This window comes from Heterodontus francisci, chromosome 26 (assembly GCF_036365525.1).
Source record: "Heterodontus francisci isolate sHetFra1 chromosome 26, sHetFra1.hap1, whole genome shotgun sequence".
NCBI lineage: Eukaryota > Metazoa > Chordata > Chondrichthyes > Heterodontiformes > Heterodontidae > Heterodontus > Heterodontus francisci.
Genome location: NC_090396.1, coordinates 46,859,359 through 46,875,613, shown reverse-complemented (window position 1 = coordinate 46,875,613; position 16,255 = coordinate 46,859,359). Strand labels below are relative to the sequence as shown.

Here is a 16,255-nt window from a genome sequence, read left to right as displayed (position 1 = left end):
TTTTGTGTGGCACCTTATCAAATGCCTTCTGGAAATCCAGATAAACTACATCTACAGGATCCCCACTATCCACTTGTTACATCTTCGAAGAACTCTAGCAAATTAGTCAAACACGATTTACCCTTCATAAAACCACGCTGACTCTGATGGATTGCATTTTGACTTTCTAATGTCCTGTTATTACTTCCTTAATAATGGATTCTAACAATTTCCCAACGACAGATGTTAAACTAACTGGTCTATAGTTTCCTACTTTCTGCCTCCCTCCCTTTTTTGAATAAGGGCATTATACATTTTTCCAATCCACTGGAACCTTCCCCACATCCAGGGAATTTTGGAATATTATAACCAATAGATCCACTATCTCTGCTGCCACTTCCTTTAAGAAACAAGGCCCTGGGGCCTTGTCTACCTTCAATCCCAATAGTTTGCTCAGTACTTTTGCCTTAGTGGTGATTGTTCTAAGTTCCTCCCTTTCTATAACCTCTGCGTTACCTGTTAGTATTGGGATGGTACTAATGTCCTCCACCGTGAAAACTGAGGCAAAATACTGATTTAGTGTCTCCGCCATTTCTGTGTTCCCCACTATTAACTCCCCAGTCACATCCTCCAAGGGACCAACATTCACTTTAGCTACTCTCTTCCCTTTTATATACTTATAAAAGCTTTTGCTATCCGTTTTTATATCTTGCGCTAGTTTTCTTTCATAATTTACCTTTGCTCTTTTTATTACTTTTTTAGTAACCCTTTGATCTTTAAAAGTTTCCCAATCTTCCAGCCTACCAGTGGCCTTTGCAATATGGTATGCCTTAGTTTTTGTCTTTGTTATCCTTAACTTTCTTGCTTAGCCATGGATGTTTTTCCCCCTCTTACAATCTTTCTTCCTCTCTGGAATATATTTTAATTGGGAGTAATTGAATATCTCCTTAAACATCTGTCACTGCTCATCAACTGTCCTACCTTTTAGTCTTCCTGCCAAGTCCACTAGGGCCAAATCTGTCCTCATACCTATGTAATTACCTTTGCTTAACTCCAGAACCCTAGTGTGGGACTCCAGTTTCTCACCCTTAAACTGAAATTGAAATTCTAGCATGCTATGATCACTCTTCCATAGAGGATCCTTAACTATGAGATCATGAATTAATCCCACCTCATTACATAATACCAAATCTAGAATAGCCTGCTCCCTGGTTGGTTCCACAACATATTGCTCCATAAAACAATCTCCAATACATTCAATGAACTCTCCCTCGAGGCTACCTTTGCCAATTTGATTAATCCAGTCTATATACATATTAAAATCACCCATGATTATTGCCATACCTTTCTTACAAGCCCCCAGTATTTCCTGGTTTATACTGTGCCTCACTGCGGAACTACTGTTTGGAGACCTATAGATTACTCCCACCAGGACTTGTTTCCCTTGCTATTTCTTATTTCTACCCAGACTAATTCTGTGTCTTGATCTCCAGAACCTATATCATTTCTCACTACAGCGCTGATCTCTTCCTTTACTAACAAAGTTACTCCACCTCCTTTTTCCTACTTGCCTATCCTTCCCAAATACTGAGTACCCTTGGATATTCAATTCCCAAACCTGGTTTCCCTGCAACCATGTCTCAGTAATCGCCACTAAATCATACCCATTCGTCTCTATATGCATTGTAAACTCATTAATTTTATTCCAAATGCTTTGTACATTCAGATAAAAAGCCTTTAAGTTTGTTCGACTATCAAATTTCCCTACTCTTGTACAATTCCTTGGTGCAATATGACATTCACACGTTCTGTCCCTACCGTTTATATTCTGGTAATGATCAGCCTCATTACTAACCTGCACTCCTACCTTCTCCTTTAACTTTGGTTTCCTAATTTTCCATGCAACTGAACCCTCCCCCCCACTATTTAGTTTAAAGCCTTATCTACAGCCCTAGTTATGTGATATGCCAGGACTCTGGTCCCAGCATGATTCAGGTGGAGCCTGTCCCATTGGAACAGCTCCCTCCTTCCCCAGTACTGGTGCCAATGTCTCATGAATTCGAACCCATTTCTCCCACACCAATCTTTGAGCCATGCATTTACCACTTCAATCTTATTGACCCTGTGCCAATTAGCTCGTGGCTCAGGTAGTAATCTGGAGATTATTACCTTTTTGGTTCTGCTTTTTAATTTTTCCCCTAGCTGCTCATATTCCCTCAGCAGAACTTCCATCCTAATTCTACCTATATCGTTGGTACCTACGTGGACCACGACAACTGGATCTTTCCCCTCCAACTCCAAGTTCCTCTGCCCAGATGAGATGCCCTGAACCCTGGCACTGGGTAGGCAACAGAGCCTTCGGGACTCTCGATCCTGGCCACAGAGAACAGTGTCTATGCCCCTAACTATACTATCCCTGATTATGACTACATTTCTCTTTTCTCCCCCCACTTGAATGGATCCCTGTACGACGGTGCTATAGTCAGTTCGCTCATCCTCCCTACAGTCCCTGCTCTTGTCCACACAGGGAACAAGAATCTCAAGCCTGTTGGACAAGGACAAGAGCTGAGGCTCCTGCAACACTACCTCCTGGATCCCTCTACCTGCCTCACTCATAGTCACACCCTCCTGTCCCTGACAACTGGACCAATTCAAGGTAGTTAATCTAAGGGGTGTGACTGTCTCTTGGAACACAGCATCCAGGTATCTCTCCCCCTCCCTGATGTGTTGCAATGTCTGAAGCTCAGACTCCAGCTTATCAACTCTGAACTGGAGTTCCTCGAGCAACCAACACTTGCTACAGATGTGGTCACTAGGAACCACAATGGGGTCCACCAGCTCCCACATCATGCAGCTACAACACATCGTCTGGTCCTGCATCTCTATTTTATTTTATTTAATTAGATTTTAATTTGGTTTTTAAATTTCTGACTGGTCTTTAGTTTTTAATCTGTAAAATATTTCTCCTATTCATCTTTAATCTGAATTCAACTTAGAATAGGTAATTCAGCTAGCAGTTATTTACCAACCAATGAACTTGCGGTTTTCCTGTGATGCCACTCTTTCTTTTTGCTCTCTCGCTCGCTCGCTCTCTGGACGGGGGCTGGGAAACGGCCCGCCCGCCCGAGTCCAATCAAGGGCCCTCGACCACCTCCACGGGTATTTTACCTATGGCAAATGAGTGTGCTGGGGACGTGAAAGGTCGCCCAGTGATAGTTCCGGCCTTTCCATGCCCTGGGGGTGGGGGGGGATGGCAGTCGGGTACAGGGTGCCCAATTGAGGGCCGCCCCCCAAACGACCACCCCAGCCTCACCAGGGCACGGCTGACCCTCTGGTGAGGTAACCCAAACTTACCCACTCTCTTGGGTCCATGGCGTCGGCTGGGCTGCAGTCCCAGCGGTGGCCACCGCCCCCGGTGGCGCTGCTGTAACTAAGAATTGCCGGCCCGCTGATTAGCTGGCAGCTCACTGAGGTGGGACCTCCTCCCTCAAGTGGGTGTAAGTCCCACCTCAGGCCAATTAAAGCCTGGGGATCTGTAAAATGCGGGACTGAGGTAGACATGTTTGATCCTGCAGGGAATCAAAAGATATGGGGAGTGGGCTGGAAATTGAAGTTGAGGTAGATCAGCCATGATTTTATTGATTGGTGGAGCAGGCTGGAGGGGCCGAATAGTCTACTCCTGCTTCTATTTCTTATGATTCCATTTGTTGACACTGGAAGGAAGTAAAGTAGTAAGAAATGCTGGATTCATCTTATAAATATAATATGCATTCTGAAAGCACTTCTCTTTTTTCTCTTGGAACATCACAAAAGTATTTCCCAGCCAATGAATTATTTAAGTTTTGAATTCTAGTTACTGTTTATATAGGGAACAGGCAACCAGTTTGTGCACAACTGGATCCCATAAAGAACAAATGAAATAATTGACAAGTTAATATGTATTGATGATGGTGTTGAGGAATGAATCTTGGCCAAGACACTGGAAGAATCCTGCTCTTCTTTAAATTTTGCCACTGAATCTTTTACATCCATCCAAACAGGCAGACAAGGGCTCAGTTTCACATCTGAAAGACAGTGTTTACAGCAATGCTGCAATCCCTCAGTACTACAGTGTGAAGAGTCCGCCTAAATCATAAGGTCAAATCCTGGAGTGGGGCTTGAATTGATAACATTTTGAATCAGGCAAGAGTGCTCCAAACTAACCTAAACAGACACCTGTTTCAGAATTACATTCTCTTCTCTTTAGTAAATGAAAGATTTGTAGGGGGGCGCTGGGGGGTATTTGTTTGTGTAGCATCACTTCAAGAGGCCTATGCAGACTATGTCGATACAAAGTTAGGTGGGAATGTAAGCTGTGAGGGAGACACAAAGAGGCTGCAAAGAGATATAGATGGGTTAAGGGGGTGGGCAACAAGGTGGAGTATAATGTGGGGAAGTATGAGGATAATCACTTAGGTAGTAAGAATAGATAAACAGAATATTTTCAAAAACTTCTAAATGTTGATGTTCAGAGAGACTTGGGTATACTTGTACAAGGAACACAAAGTTAGCATGCAGATACAGCAAGCAATTAGGAAGGCAAATGGCATATTGGCCTTTATTGCGAGGGGATTGGAATACAAGAATAAGGAACTCTTGCTACAGTTGTATATAGCTTTTGAAAGACCACACCTAGAGTACTGTGTGCAGTTTTGGTCTCCATATCTAAGGAAGGAGGTGGTACAGCAAAGGTTCACTAGATTGGTTCCTGGGATGAGAAAGTTGTTCTACGATGAGAGGCTGAGTAAATTAGGCCTATACCCTCTGCATTTTAGGTGATCTTTTTGAAACATACAAGATTCTGAAGGGGCTTGACAGGGTAGACACTGACGGGTTGTTTCCCCTGACTGGGAAATATAGAACAGGGGCATAGCCTCAGCATATGATCATTTGGGACTGAGATGAGGATAAATTTCTTCATTCAGAAGGTTGCATTCTTTGGAATTATCCACCCCAGAGGTTTGTGGATGCTCCATCCATGAGTATATTCAAGACTGAGATAGACATGTTTTATCCCACAGGGAACCAAAAGATATGGGGAGTGGGCTGGAAATTGAAGTTGAGGTAGATCAACCCTTGCGTATTGATTAGTGGAGCAGGCTCGAGGGGCCGAATGGTCTACTCCTGCTTCTATTTCTTATGTTCTTATGATTCCCCAGGGACAAACAGCATCAGAGGCCAATATCAATGAGGAAACCTGGGCAGACCACACAGGTAGTAGCCCTTGGCACTGTCTGCCCTTAGGGAATTGATGTAAGTCTGCATCTTCTTCTTTGGCCTCCTTGTCTTGAGACAATGGGTAAGTGGCTAGAGGTGGTCAGTGGCTTGTGAAGCAGCACCTGGAATGGCTATAAAGGCCAATTCTAGAGTGACAGACTCTTCCACAGGCGCTGCAGATAAAATTGGTTGTCGGGGCTGTTTCACAGTTGGCTCTCTCCTTGCGCTTCTGTCTTTTTTCCTGCCAACAGCTAAGTCTCTTCGACTCGCCACTCTTTAGCCCCGCCTTTATGGCTGTCCGCCAGCTCTGGCGACCACTGGCAACTGACTCCCATGACTTGTGGTCAATGTCACAGGACTTCATGTCGCGTTTGCAGATGCCTTTAAAGTGGAGACATGGACGGCTGGTGGGTCTGATACCAGTGACGAGTTCGCTGTACGATGTGTCCTTGGGGATCCTGCTATCTTCCATGCAGCTCACATGGCCAAGCCATTTTGAGCACCGCTGGCTCAGTAGGGTGTATATGCTGGGGATGTTGGCCGCCTCGAGGACTTCTGCGTTGGAGATACGGTCCTGCCACCTGATGCCAAGGATTCTCCGGAGGCAGTGAAGATGGAATGAATTGAGACGTCACTCTTGGCTGACGTACGTTGTCCAGGCCTCGCTGCCATGGAGCAAGGTACTGAGGACACAGGCTTGACGCACTCGGACTTTTGTGTTCCGTGTCAGTGCGCCATTTTCCCACACTCTCTTGGCCAGTGTGGACATAGCAGTGGACGCCTTTCCCATGCGCTTGTTGATTTCTGCATCGAGAGACAGGTTACTGGTGATTGTTGAGCCTAGATAGGTGAACACTTGAACCACTTCCAGAGCGTGGTTGCCGATATTGATGGATGGAGCATTTCTGACGTCCTGTCCCATGATGCTCGTTTTCGTGAGGCTGATGGTTAGGCCAAATTCATTGCAGGCAGCCACCATTATGTCAATGAGCCTCTGCAGACACTCTTCTGTGTGGGATGTTAATGCAGCATCATCAGCAAAGAGGAGTTCCCTGATGAGGACCTTCCGTACTTTGGTCTTTGCTCTAAGACTGGCAAGGTTGAACAACCTGCCATCTGATCTTGTGTGGAGGAAAATTCCTTCTTCTGAAGACTTGAGTGCATGTGAGAGCAGCAGGGAGAAGAAGATCCCAAACAGTGGGTGTGAGAACACAGCCCTGTTTCACGTCACTCAGGATAGGAAAGGGGTCTGATGAAGCACCGCTGTGCTGAATTGTGCCTTTCATATTGTCATGGAATGAGGTGATGAAACTTAGATACATCCAATCTTTGCTAGTAGTCTGAAGAGACCATATCTGCTGACGAGGTCAAAGGCTTTGGTGAGATCTATGAAAGCAACGTAGAGGGGCATCTGTTCGCGGCATTTCTTCTGCAGCTGGCAAAGGGAGAACAGCATGTCAATGGTGGGTCTCTCTGCTCGAAAGCCACACTGTGCCTCAGGATAGACAGGCTCAGCCAACTTCTGGAGCCTGTTTAAAAGAACTTGAACGAAAGCTTTCCCCCCTATGCTGAGCAGGGAGATTCCATGGTAGTTGTTGCAGTCACCGTGGTCACCCTTGTTCTTATAGAGGGTGATGATATTGGCATCGCGCATGTCCTGTGGTACTGCTCCCTCATCCCAGCACAGGCAAAGCAGTTCATGGAGTGCTGAGAGTATAGCAGGCTTGGCACTCTTGATTATTTCAGGGGTAATGCCATCCTTTCCAGGGGCTTTTCCACTGGCTAGAGAATCAATGGCATTGCTGAGTTCCAATTTTGTTGGCTGTTCGTCCAGCTCATCCATGACTGGCAGAGACTGGGCTGCATTGAGGGCGGTATCAGTGACAACATTCTCCCTGGAGTACAGTTCTAGGTAGTGCTCCACCCAGCAGTCCATTTGCTTGCATTGGTCAGTGATCGTGTCCCCTGATTTAGACTTGAGGGGGGCGATCTTCTTGATTGTTGGCCCAAAAGCTCTCTTAATGCCATCATACATTCCTCTGATGTTTCCGGTGTCGGAGGCCAGCTGAATATGACTGCATAGGTGTTGCCAGTAGTGATTTGCACAGCGCCTGGCTGTTCTTTGTGCAGCGTTTCTGGCTACTTTTAAGTGCTACAGATGTTAACTGTTCTTGTAGTTCAACAGTGCAATGCGCTTAGTGACTATGACAGGTTCCAGCTCTTCAAAGTGAGATTGAAACCAGTCTGCATTCTGCTTCTCATTTGCCATAGGTGGTCATTGCTGAGTCATAGATGGCGTCTCTGATGTGGGCCCACTTGGTCTCTGCATCCCCTGCAGGAGTGTTTTGAAGGGCTTTTTCAGGTGAATTTAGAAACTTATGTAACAGTCGTGGATAAGAAATTCTGTTAGTGTTGATGTGCGGGCAGCTCTTCTGTTTGGAGTGATGTAGCTTCTTTGGTAACTGATGTACGTCTGCATAGTGCCACTTAAAATGGTGCTGTGTGAATGAATCTTTTTCCCCATGAAATTTGCCTTGCACATGGCAAGAACCTTAGTTAACATTTACATTTATATAATGACCTTTTTTCATTGCATTGAACAAATAGACTTATACTTTAGCATGTTGAGTTGAGTTTGGAATCTTGCCAATTCCTGTACTCTACTTACAATAGGTATAGATCATTGTATCTAGATGTATATCTGTTACATTATAAAACAATGCAGTGGTCAGATTACTAAAGAGACTTGTAGACTTGTGGCAAAATCAATAAATCATCATTACAAAGTACAAATATAATTTAAAAGAAATTGGGTTTCCACATTGAACTTTAAACAAAGACATTGTTATCAGGATTGTATCTGATTATGAAATATAATGTCAACTGTTAAATTGTAGGAAATAAAAAATTATCTCTACCATTACACATCAAAGTGATTGCAGTAAAGTATGACATAATGAAGCAGATGTAACACCGGAAATCCTATTACAAAACTGCAACTCCACACCTGAAACTTAAACTTGTCGTCCGCTCTACAGATGCTAATTGGCTTGCTGTGTTTTTCTAGGAATGACTGTTTCACATTTCCAATAGGACATAAGGGCACATTGTTGCACACGCATATAGTACAGATAATGATATAGTGCAACTCACTTAACAGAAGAATGTATTTTAAATTTTATACATATATTTAAAATACTTGCCCGGTTAACTTTTTTTTAATATGCAATACTATAGATGTGTTCAACAGGATACATTGAAGATCAGTACCTGGCTTGGCAAAAGCAAACCTGATTTGCCAAAGATAAATAACGCAGATAATTTGAGTACAAAGGTAGACTATGTTCGATTATCAGGCAGGCCTATAACAATTGAGGAAGTAAATGTATTTTCTAGTGTGTAAAGAAAGAATGAAATTATTCAAGTACAATTTTTAAAAAAATGTATAATGGCAACAATGCGGTTTGTTCAAATGTGCAGAACTGGATCAAAAAGTTTGATTGCAGCATGTCTTTTTGCAAAATGAAAATACAAATTTGCCAGTATGGCAGTGGAACTAATGGGTTAGGAAGGAGTTATCTTTGATAGTCACCAGTCTCAGATGTTGTGACTGCACTACAGTTGGACTGAGCTTTCCCTGGCCGATAGAGAAAAGAAGTAGCCATGCTTTCTACACCTGATTTTTTTTTTTCCAAAGATATACTTTATTCATAAAATTTGTAAAAGTACATAACAGTTCAAAATTTACATTACATAAAGTGCAATACAGTTCAATTTCTTTCATTACAGTATGCATCTCTCAAGTGTAGTGAGGTAATGAGGCACCTCAATTTCAGGTTGTCATACAACCTACATTTTATGTCAAACATGCACACCAAAGAGCATCTTTCACCGATCCTGCTGGAAGTATGCAGACATGGTTGTGGATGTTGGGTGAGAGCACATCAAGCTCAGTTTTGATGCTCCTTACAGTTGAATTTTCCATCAGCACTCAGTTAGGCTCACTTGGCAACTCATGGAATTGTATTCCATGCAAGTGTTATGACCAGGTGGGAAAAGGGTCTAGGGTTCCCTCTTAGCCTTCACCTGGTATTACCGTAACAGGGTTTAATTTTAAACTGTTTTTCTTTAGCTCCCCCTGAGTGAATCCTCGTTCACTAACTTCCAATTGTAAGGCAAATAAACTAGCCAAACAGATTTTCTTAGGTTTAAAGAAAAAAGGTTGAACGTTATTAAACTTAAACTCTAATTTGGTTAATGCCTGCGGATACGCTACGCGCCCACGCTAGCATGCATACGCGATACACACATGCAGATAGAGTCAGAAAAGAGCAGAAGAAATAAAGTGGAAAAGTTTGAGGTAATATCTGAAGATGATTTTGGTTAATGTTCTTCGAGCTCGCTGTAGAGTCCTTGACTGTAGGCAGGTCTTGCTTTTCATTAGGGCCCAGTATTCTTCTTGAACCTTGTTCGATGTAGGAGATTTCTCTCTCTAAGTTCATGTGTCCTCTGTGGGTCCAGAGGCTTGTGAGAAAGAGATGGGAGCAGACAGAAGAGGTCTTCTCATTCCAGGAGCAAACAGTCTTTTTTCCAGTTCAAACTCTGTGTACTATTCAGAAAAACCCAGGTTGCCAAGGATATGACTAGCTGGTCTGACCACGTCTGTTTGTGGATTCTCTTGTCTTAGCCGATCCTGGAATGTCTCTTCTTACACACAATACCTGGTGCTCAAAGTACATTGCGGGTTAAATTGGAGCAGGGAATAGCCCCTTTGTCCCTCCAAGCACTGTCTGTTAGTATGCAAATGTTTTTTTCCAGTCACAGCTGATCTGTTTAACTAGTCATTTCATCACTCCAGCAACAGTTTAAAATCAATGTTCATATGACAAAATTAATATGCCTCATTCTTGGCAGGTGGCGGGGGCGGTGGTCAGCATGACACAAGAGTTTGCTATTGATGCAGTATTAGCACAAAGACTGTTAAGAAAAGAAGACTTTTAGTTTAAATGCAGCTTGATTGCATGCTCTGTGGATGCTGGGAGAGTGCTGCATCTCCAGATTTCTGTTTCTTTGACTCTCCAGCAAAAGAAAGCCAAATATCCTTGAGAAGAGAATAAAAGGAAAACCAGTTGCGAGAGGAGAGGAAGAATGTCTTTGTAATGCTGCCTTTCAAATACAATGCAGGAGGCATCAAACTGTAGATGGAGAGATTATATTACAATTTGTGGGAGTGTCCAAAACTAGGGACCATGAATATAACACAGTCACCAATAAATCCAGTTGCAATTTCAGGAGAAAATTCTTTATCCAGGGTGGTTAGAATGTAGCGGAGATAAATAGTGTAGATACAATTAAAGGAAAGCTATATAGGTACAGGAGGCAGAAGGAATACAAGTATAAGCTGATAGGGTTAGAGAGGTTTAGGGTGGGAGGAGGCTTCTGTGGTGCACAAAGACAGTGGCAGAGATAAATTGGGATGAATGGCCTGTTTCTGTGCTCCTAAATCGTATCTTATTTTTATAGTAATGCAAGCAGGGGTCATATTTTCACTGCGAGCTTGCATTGTTGTACAGTTGGGTAATTTTGAGTACTATCCTGAAGTACTTAACATGTGTAGAGTGCTATTTGCTGTGTTCTCACAGTTAGCTTGCTCCTTTGTTCAGTTTACTATGATACATGATTCAGTTAAAGCTAAAGAAAATCAGTGACTCAAGAGGCCAAATCAGTGACAAAAGCATCCTCAGATTAAAGCTCAGTTTTCGACAACATTTGCAACAGATGCAACTTAGTACTTTAAACATTGTTGTTCAGTCCCCGAAGGCACTGTTCCATGCAGTATTACATTTTATATAGGCTAAAATGTCTGAGGTTCAATTCTCAGTTTGTGCTGAATTAGTTTATCTTGATTTTGGCAGCAATTGGGCTGCTACATATTGTCTCAACATTCGAGTGGGAAATAAGCCAGAAACCCACTCTTGATTACCATTCATAGGATGGTGCTGAAAAGTGTAACTGTACAGATCTCCTGAGGACATGAAAGGCACTATATCAATGCAAGTTCATTTGTTCTTAAAAATTAGCAAGCCAGAGATGCAAAGCAATGGTTCATTTTGCAGCTGACTAAAAAATCTTATGCCTAGAATCTGCCCAATCTTGTAGCTCTGTCATTAGTGATGAAAATGTGGTGGCTCGGCTTGATTCTAAAGGTATGTATCAAGGTCAACAGTTACTATATCTATTAAGAGTTTTGGGAATTAGAACGTAAATATTTTTGTGATGTGGGTGACATTAGTGATGCAGTATTTATTGCCCTAATGGCATTAAGATTCAGCTACATAATGTGGGCCAGAGCACATTTGTAATGGGATTTATAACCTCAGGGTGTCCAGTCCAGTACCACAACTTATACTTTTCTATATTCACGTAACGAACTCTACTCCCTGTGAAATGTTGAATCATTTCTTGTAGTTATATTGATGATTTAACCAGCTGGAAAAAAAAGTTGAATGCATATTACCTATATATACACCAGCCTAAGCGGCATTCACAAATTTACAATCTGGAACTCTGGTTGGACATCTATCTGAAGGTTTCATCTCCTGCTTCCACCCACTTTGCTCCCAAACGTCTGCCATCGATCACCTGATATGTCTATCCTACACCAATCAGAAAATGAAGGGTTTCTTCAATTACAGGATTGGCTGATTCTTCACTACCAGGCCAGAGCCTTTTTGCCCATGGCCAATATTTGTATGATACACAAAAATGTACAAAGAAAGTAAAACATTTTTTTTTTATTGCCCCTATGCTTTGGTTGCTCACAGCAGTTTCCTGGAGATTAGCCTTAAGTTGGAATTTAACTCTTTTTTTCCCCCCCCCCCCCCCGGGAGCGGGCTGGAGGCAGGGTGGGGGGGGCGTGAAATCGAGTGGGCGACGGAGGGTGCTATTCCCGTTGCCTATCTGCCCCTGATGCCATTTTACCAGTGGGGGGGGGTGGTTGAAAATGGCCCGCCCACCCCAGCTCAATGGAGGTCGTTCAGTGGCCAAATACTTGCCACTTAAGGACCTCCTCCAGCCACCACTGGTATATCACTAGCAGTGGCTGGCACTTTGCCAGCTGAAGAGGCTGCCCAGTAAAATTGGACGGCCTCCTTATAGACTCGGGTGGGGCCCTCCTGATCGGGCACCCTGTGCCCCATGGAGTTCCCCCTGGAGCACATCCCCCTGCCTTCCTAATCAAACCCCACCCCCCTCGCTGGGGTCCAACTGATTTTCCCTGTCGAGGTCTGAAACCCCACTCACCGGCAGGAATTTTGCATTAGGGCAGAGGCCCTGCCCACCAGCTGAAAGGTCAGGGTGAGCCTGCCTCTCCCGGCCCTGGAAGCCATACAGTGATTTTGCGTGGTCCAGGCCCTTAATTGGTCCCAGGTGGGACTTACATCCCTTTGAGGCAGGAAGCCCCGCCTCCAAGAGCTGCCAGCCAATCAGCAGGCTGGCAGCTCCTCAGTCCCAGCAGCATCATCCGGGAGTGGTGGCCACTGCTGGGATTGCATCCAGAAAGAAGAGCAAGACGCACTCCAGCACCAAAGTTGAGTGGGGTTTTGGGCCTCGCCAGGGAAAATCAGCTGGGCCCCAGTGTGGGTCGATTAGGAGGGTACTCCAGTGGGGGCAGTTTGTGCCAGGTTTTACCGAGTGGCCTACTGAAGTGCCTGTCCATTGGTAATATACCAGCAGCAGTGGGAGGAGGTCCTTAAGTGGCAATTGATTATCAACTGGAAGGGCCTCAATTGGCTTGGGGTGGACTGTTTTCAACCTCCCTTGCTGCTATTAAAATGGGAACAGCACCCCCCCGTGCCTCCCACTTGATTTTATACCCTCCCTCCAGTCTGCTGGGAGGGCGGGTGTGTAGCATTCCAACCACCTTGAGCAGCAAGGTCCCTCTTGTTCTTCTGGCTGGATGCAGTCCCAGCTGTGGCCACCGCTCCCAGTGGCGCTGCCGGCCTTTTGATTGGCTGGTAGCTCTTGGAGGCGGGACTTCCTGCCTCAGAGGGGCGGAAGTCCCGGCCAAGGCCAATTAAAGGCCTGGGCCACGCAAAATGACTCCTGGGCCTGGCGGAGGCGGGCTTGTCCCTGACGAGTCAGCTGGTGGGCGCGGCCATTTCTGCCTTACTTTATGCTGATTCCAGGAAGTCCTGCAGAGTTGGCAACCTTAACTACTCATCTCTGCTTAAATTCATAGTTTTACTTAATTTCCTTGCTTGGGGCGTAAATAACAGTAAAGAAACGGAGTCATGGTCAGCATCTTGACTTAGTTGCTGCCATTGTAACTTTGCTGTATGTGGGTCGGATTTGCAGGGTTCAGGTCAGAACGCTGTGCAACTGCAGAAAGTTGCAAAGCTGTTAAACCGCAGCACAAATAGCGCCTGCTGCTAAATCGTTATCCAAAACCAACCAGTGCAACGTGTTGAAAGATGTAGAATCAAATTGCCACTGCATTCCGAGAAACACTATTTGCATAAAAATTTACAAACTTTCAAGGTTCACTATTTTTTTAAAAAAGGAACTCCTTTCGCTTTCTTTCATTGTGCGAAAAACAAACTAAACGGAAAACACCTTATAAACGCTACAACATTAATTTCTAAGCCCAACCTCATAATACGTAACAGATTGCGCTCAGACAGCACTACAATTCGTGTTTTTTTTTTAAAGAACGCGTTTCGAGGTTGTTTGGCGTAGTTTGTTCTCAAAGAGCTGCCGTAAGAAGCGGCAACACAGCAGTTTGGGTTGCAGAAGATGGAGCAAAGTGAAAGGCGGAAGCTTGAGGCTGGAGCTGGGAGTAAGAGAAAGAAAGGGGCAGAGTACAAGGCAGACAGCGACATCCTGCTATCACCTGCAGTCGGGAAGAGCCTGAAGAGCAATGAGTGAGTAAAAAACTGAGCAAACTCCCAGATGTTGCAGGCAGTGCATAGCAAACATGAGCAACGCAGCTGTAAGTTAAGGCTGTGCCAGGTTCTGTTTGTAAATATGTTAAAAGTCTTGCCTTTTTGTATTTTCTGTCAGTTTAAAATTTATTTCTTGTCCCCCTTTCCTGTTGTACCTATTTTCACCACGGTCTCACACTCCTGTCACAATTAAACTTGTTGAAATGTTGATGTAACAGTTCACAATGGTAAATATTGATCGAAAAACACAACCAAGCATTGTGATACAAGGAGGTGCACACCTGAAGCAAAATTTTTCATCTATAGTTGGATAATGCATTTTGCATTACGTGGTTATAATGCATCTATTCTAAAACAGCATACCCAGCAACTTGCCATCATCAGCGGTAAAGTCACAGGAGATCCAGCAGTAACAGAAATTCTTGGTCGTGAGTAGTCAAGACACTCACTTTGCACGCCTGAAAGTTGGGCTGCTGTCAACTCTTCCTGATGCCTGACTTGTATAATTGCAACAGATTCGTTTTCGTTAGAACCTCCATATACACTGTAGTAGCCAGTAATTACTTTTAGTAATCATGCTGTGTTACTACACTATAGGCCTAAACTGTACTTTTCGGTGTATAAGACCTTGCCCCTCCCTTTTTCTCATATGAAGTGCTCAAGTAAAGTTTCATGGGCAAAGGCTGCCCTCTGGTGTCTTGTCCAAATGACCACACTCCATTTGTGAACTTAGACAGCAAGTGTTGGCAATGATGAGGCGCAACATAGCCAAGCTCAGCCCTGCCTTTGCTTCATATCAACATACATGAACTTTGCAGTAGGGGTCCATATATTTATTTCCCTCCCTAGCAATCGTCGCTCCCCTAAAACCAGCCTAAGATCAGCTAATGCAGTGCAGAATGTGGATCAAACCTGGAAGCTTCCTTGTCACCTTGTATTAATAAACCACTCAATTTTATGTTGGATTTATTTCAACCCAGGTGCTGCTTTACAGTATAAACTGCAGTTTTGCAGCACAGTAATTTATTGCACAGTAAATTCTGCATATTTAATATAAATTATTGTTGGCACATGATTGATATATTTTTAAAAAAGGGTATAGTTGAGGAAAAAATCTTCTCCCGGGTTCAGGAAACATTTTTCTCAAACTTCACTCTTGTAATTTGACACAATCTGAACTCCGTCAGTGAGCCACACATGCACCAGTAATGGAACATGCAGGTTTATTTTGCTCATTGTACTCCATGAAACACAGCCGGTAGTTTGCTTTTTATTTAAATGCCACATTTGATTCTTTACTGTTTTCAGTAAATTGCGTAGGATTATAGGGTTAAATCTTGTCATGCATGGATGTCTGTTTTACAGTCTCGCTCTTGCTGAGGAGTGCCCACAGGAGCATCAAGTTGATCACATGATTCAGTATGATGCACTTCAACTCCCTGGTGAGTATTTATAACTTTGGAAAACTCAATATTGTACCTCCAGGAACCCCCCCCCCCTCCTGTAATTTAGCATGCAACAAATGTTAGTATTAAAACATGTTAAAGAGCTTTATATTTGTTGCATGTTTTTAACATCCAGAACTGACTGGAGCATCTTATCTTTGAGTACTGGTTGGGGAGAAGGAGCCTTTGCTCCCTTACAACCTATTGTGTCAATTATTTTATATTGCAGCCGATAAAGCAATTATCTAATGCAGCCTCAAGTATCTCTTTCATGTTCAAGGTGTAATGAATGTGCTATTTAAATTGAAATGCTCCCAGAATATCCAAGTGTTTCAGCATGACATTGTGCTAGAAAGTTTCATCTTTTCATGTTAACATACCTTGCCTTTTGATACTTTTTGAGTATTTTACCTATTTTGTTCAGTAGTGTAACTGGAGTGGGAACAAAGGTGATTCAATAATGGCTGAAAAATCAGATCTGTGGTAAAAAGAATATTTTTTTTCTCTCTTTTTAGTTCCTTTTTCTCACTCTCACCACTCACTGCCTCATCTCATTCACTGTCTCTCAGCAGCTAAAAGTTTCCAGCACTTTAGCCCAGATGAAATTTCTAACTCAAGCCCCAGGCTCCATCA

General features: G+C 43.6%; 2 protein-coding genes across 5 annotated transcripts in view; one reads left to right on the top strand and one right to left on the bottom strand.

Annotated features, from left to right (window-relative positions):
* Positions 1-16,255, bottom strand: part of LOC137384302 (fatty acid-binding protein 1, liver-like) — a 71,592-nt gene that overhangs the window by 39,548 nt on the left and 15,789 nt on the right. Inside the window, exon 1 of one of the 4 annotated variants that reach the window (XM_068058151.1) lies at positions 14,541-14,676. The exons of the other annotated variants lie outside the window; for them this stretch is intronic. The gene's annotated coding sequence lies outside the window, so the exon portion shown is untranslated. Of the gene's footprint in view, positions 1-14,540; positions 14,677-16,255 lie in introns of those variants that run through there. 4 annotated transcript variants of the gene reach the window in all.
* Positions 13,407-16,255, top strand: part of engase (endo-beta-N-acetylglucosaminidase) — a 70,682-nt gene continuing 67,833 nt past the window's right edge. The window contains exons 1-2 of the mRNA XM_068058146.1: positions 13,407-14,156; positions 15,543-15,619. Coding sequence (XP_067914247.1) covers positions 14,029-14,156; positions 15,543-15,619 — 205 coding nt within the window. The 5' untranslated portion in view covers positions 13,407-14,028. The remainder of the gene's footprint in view (positions 14,157-15,542; positions 15,620-16,255) is intronic.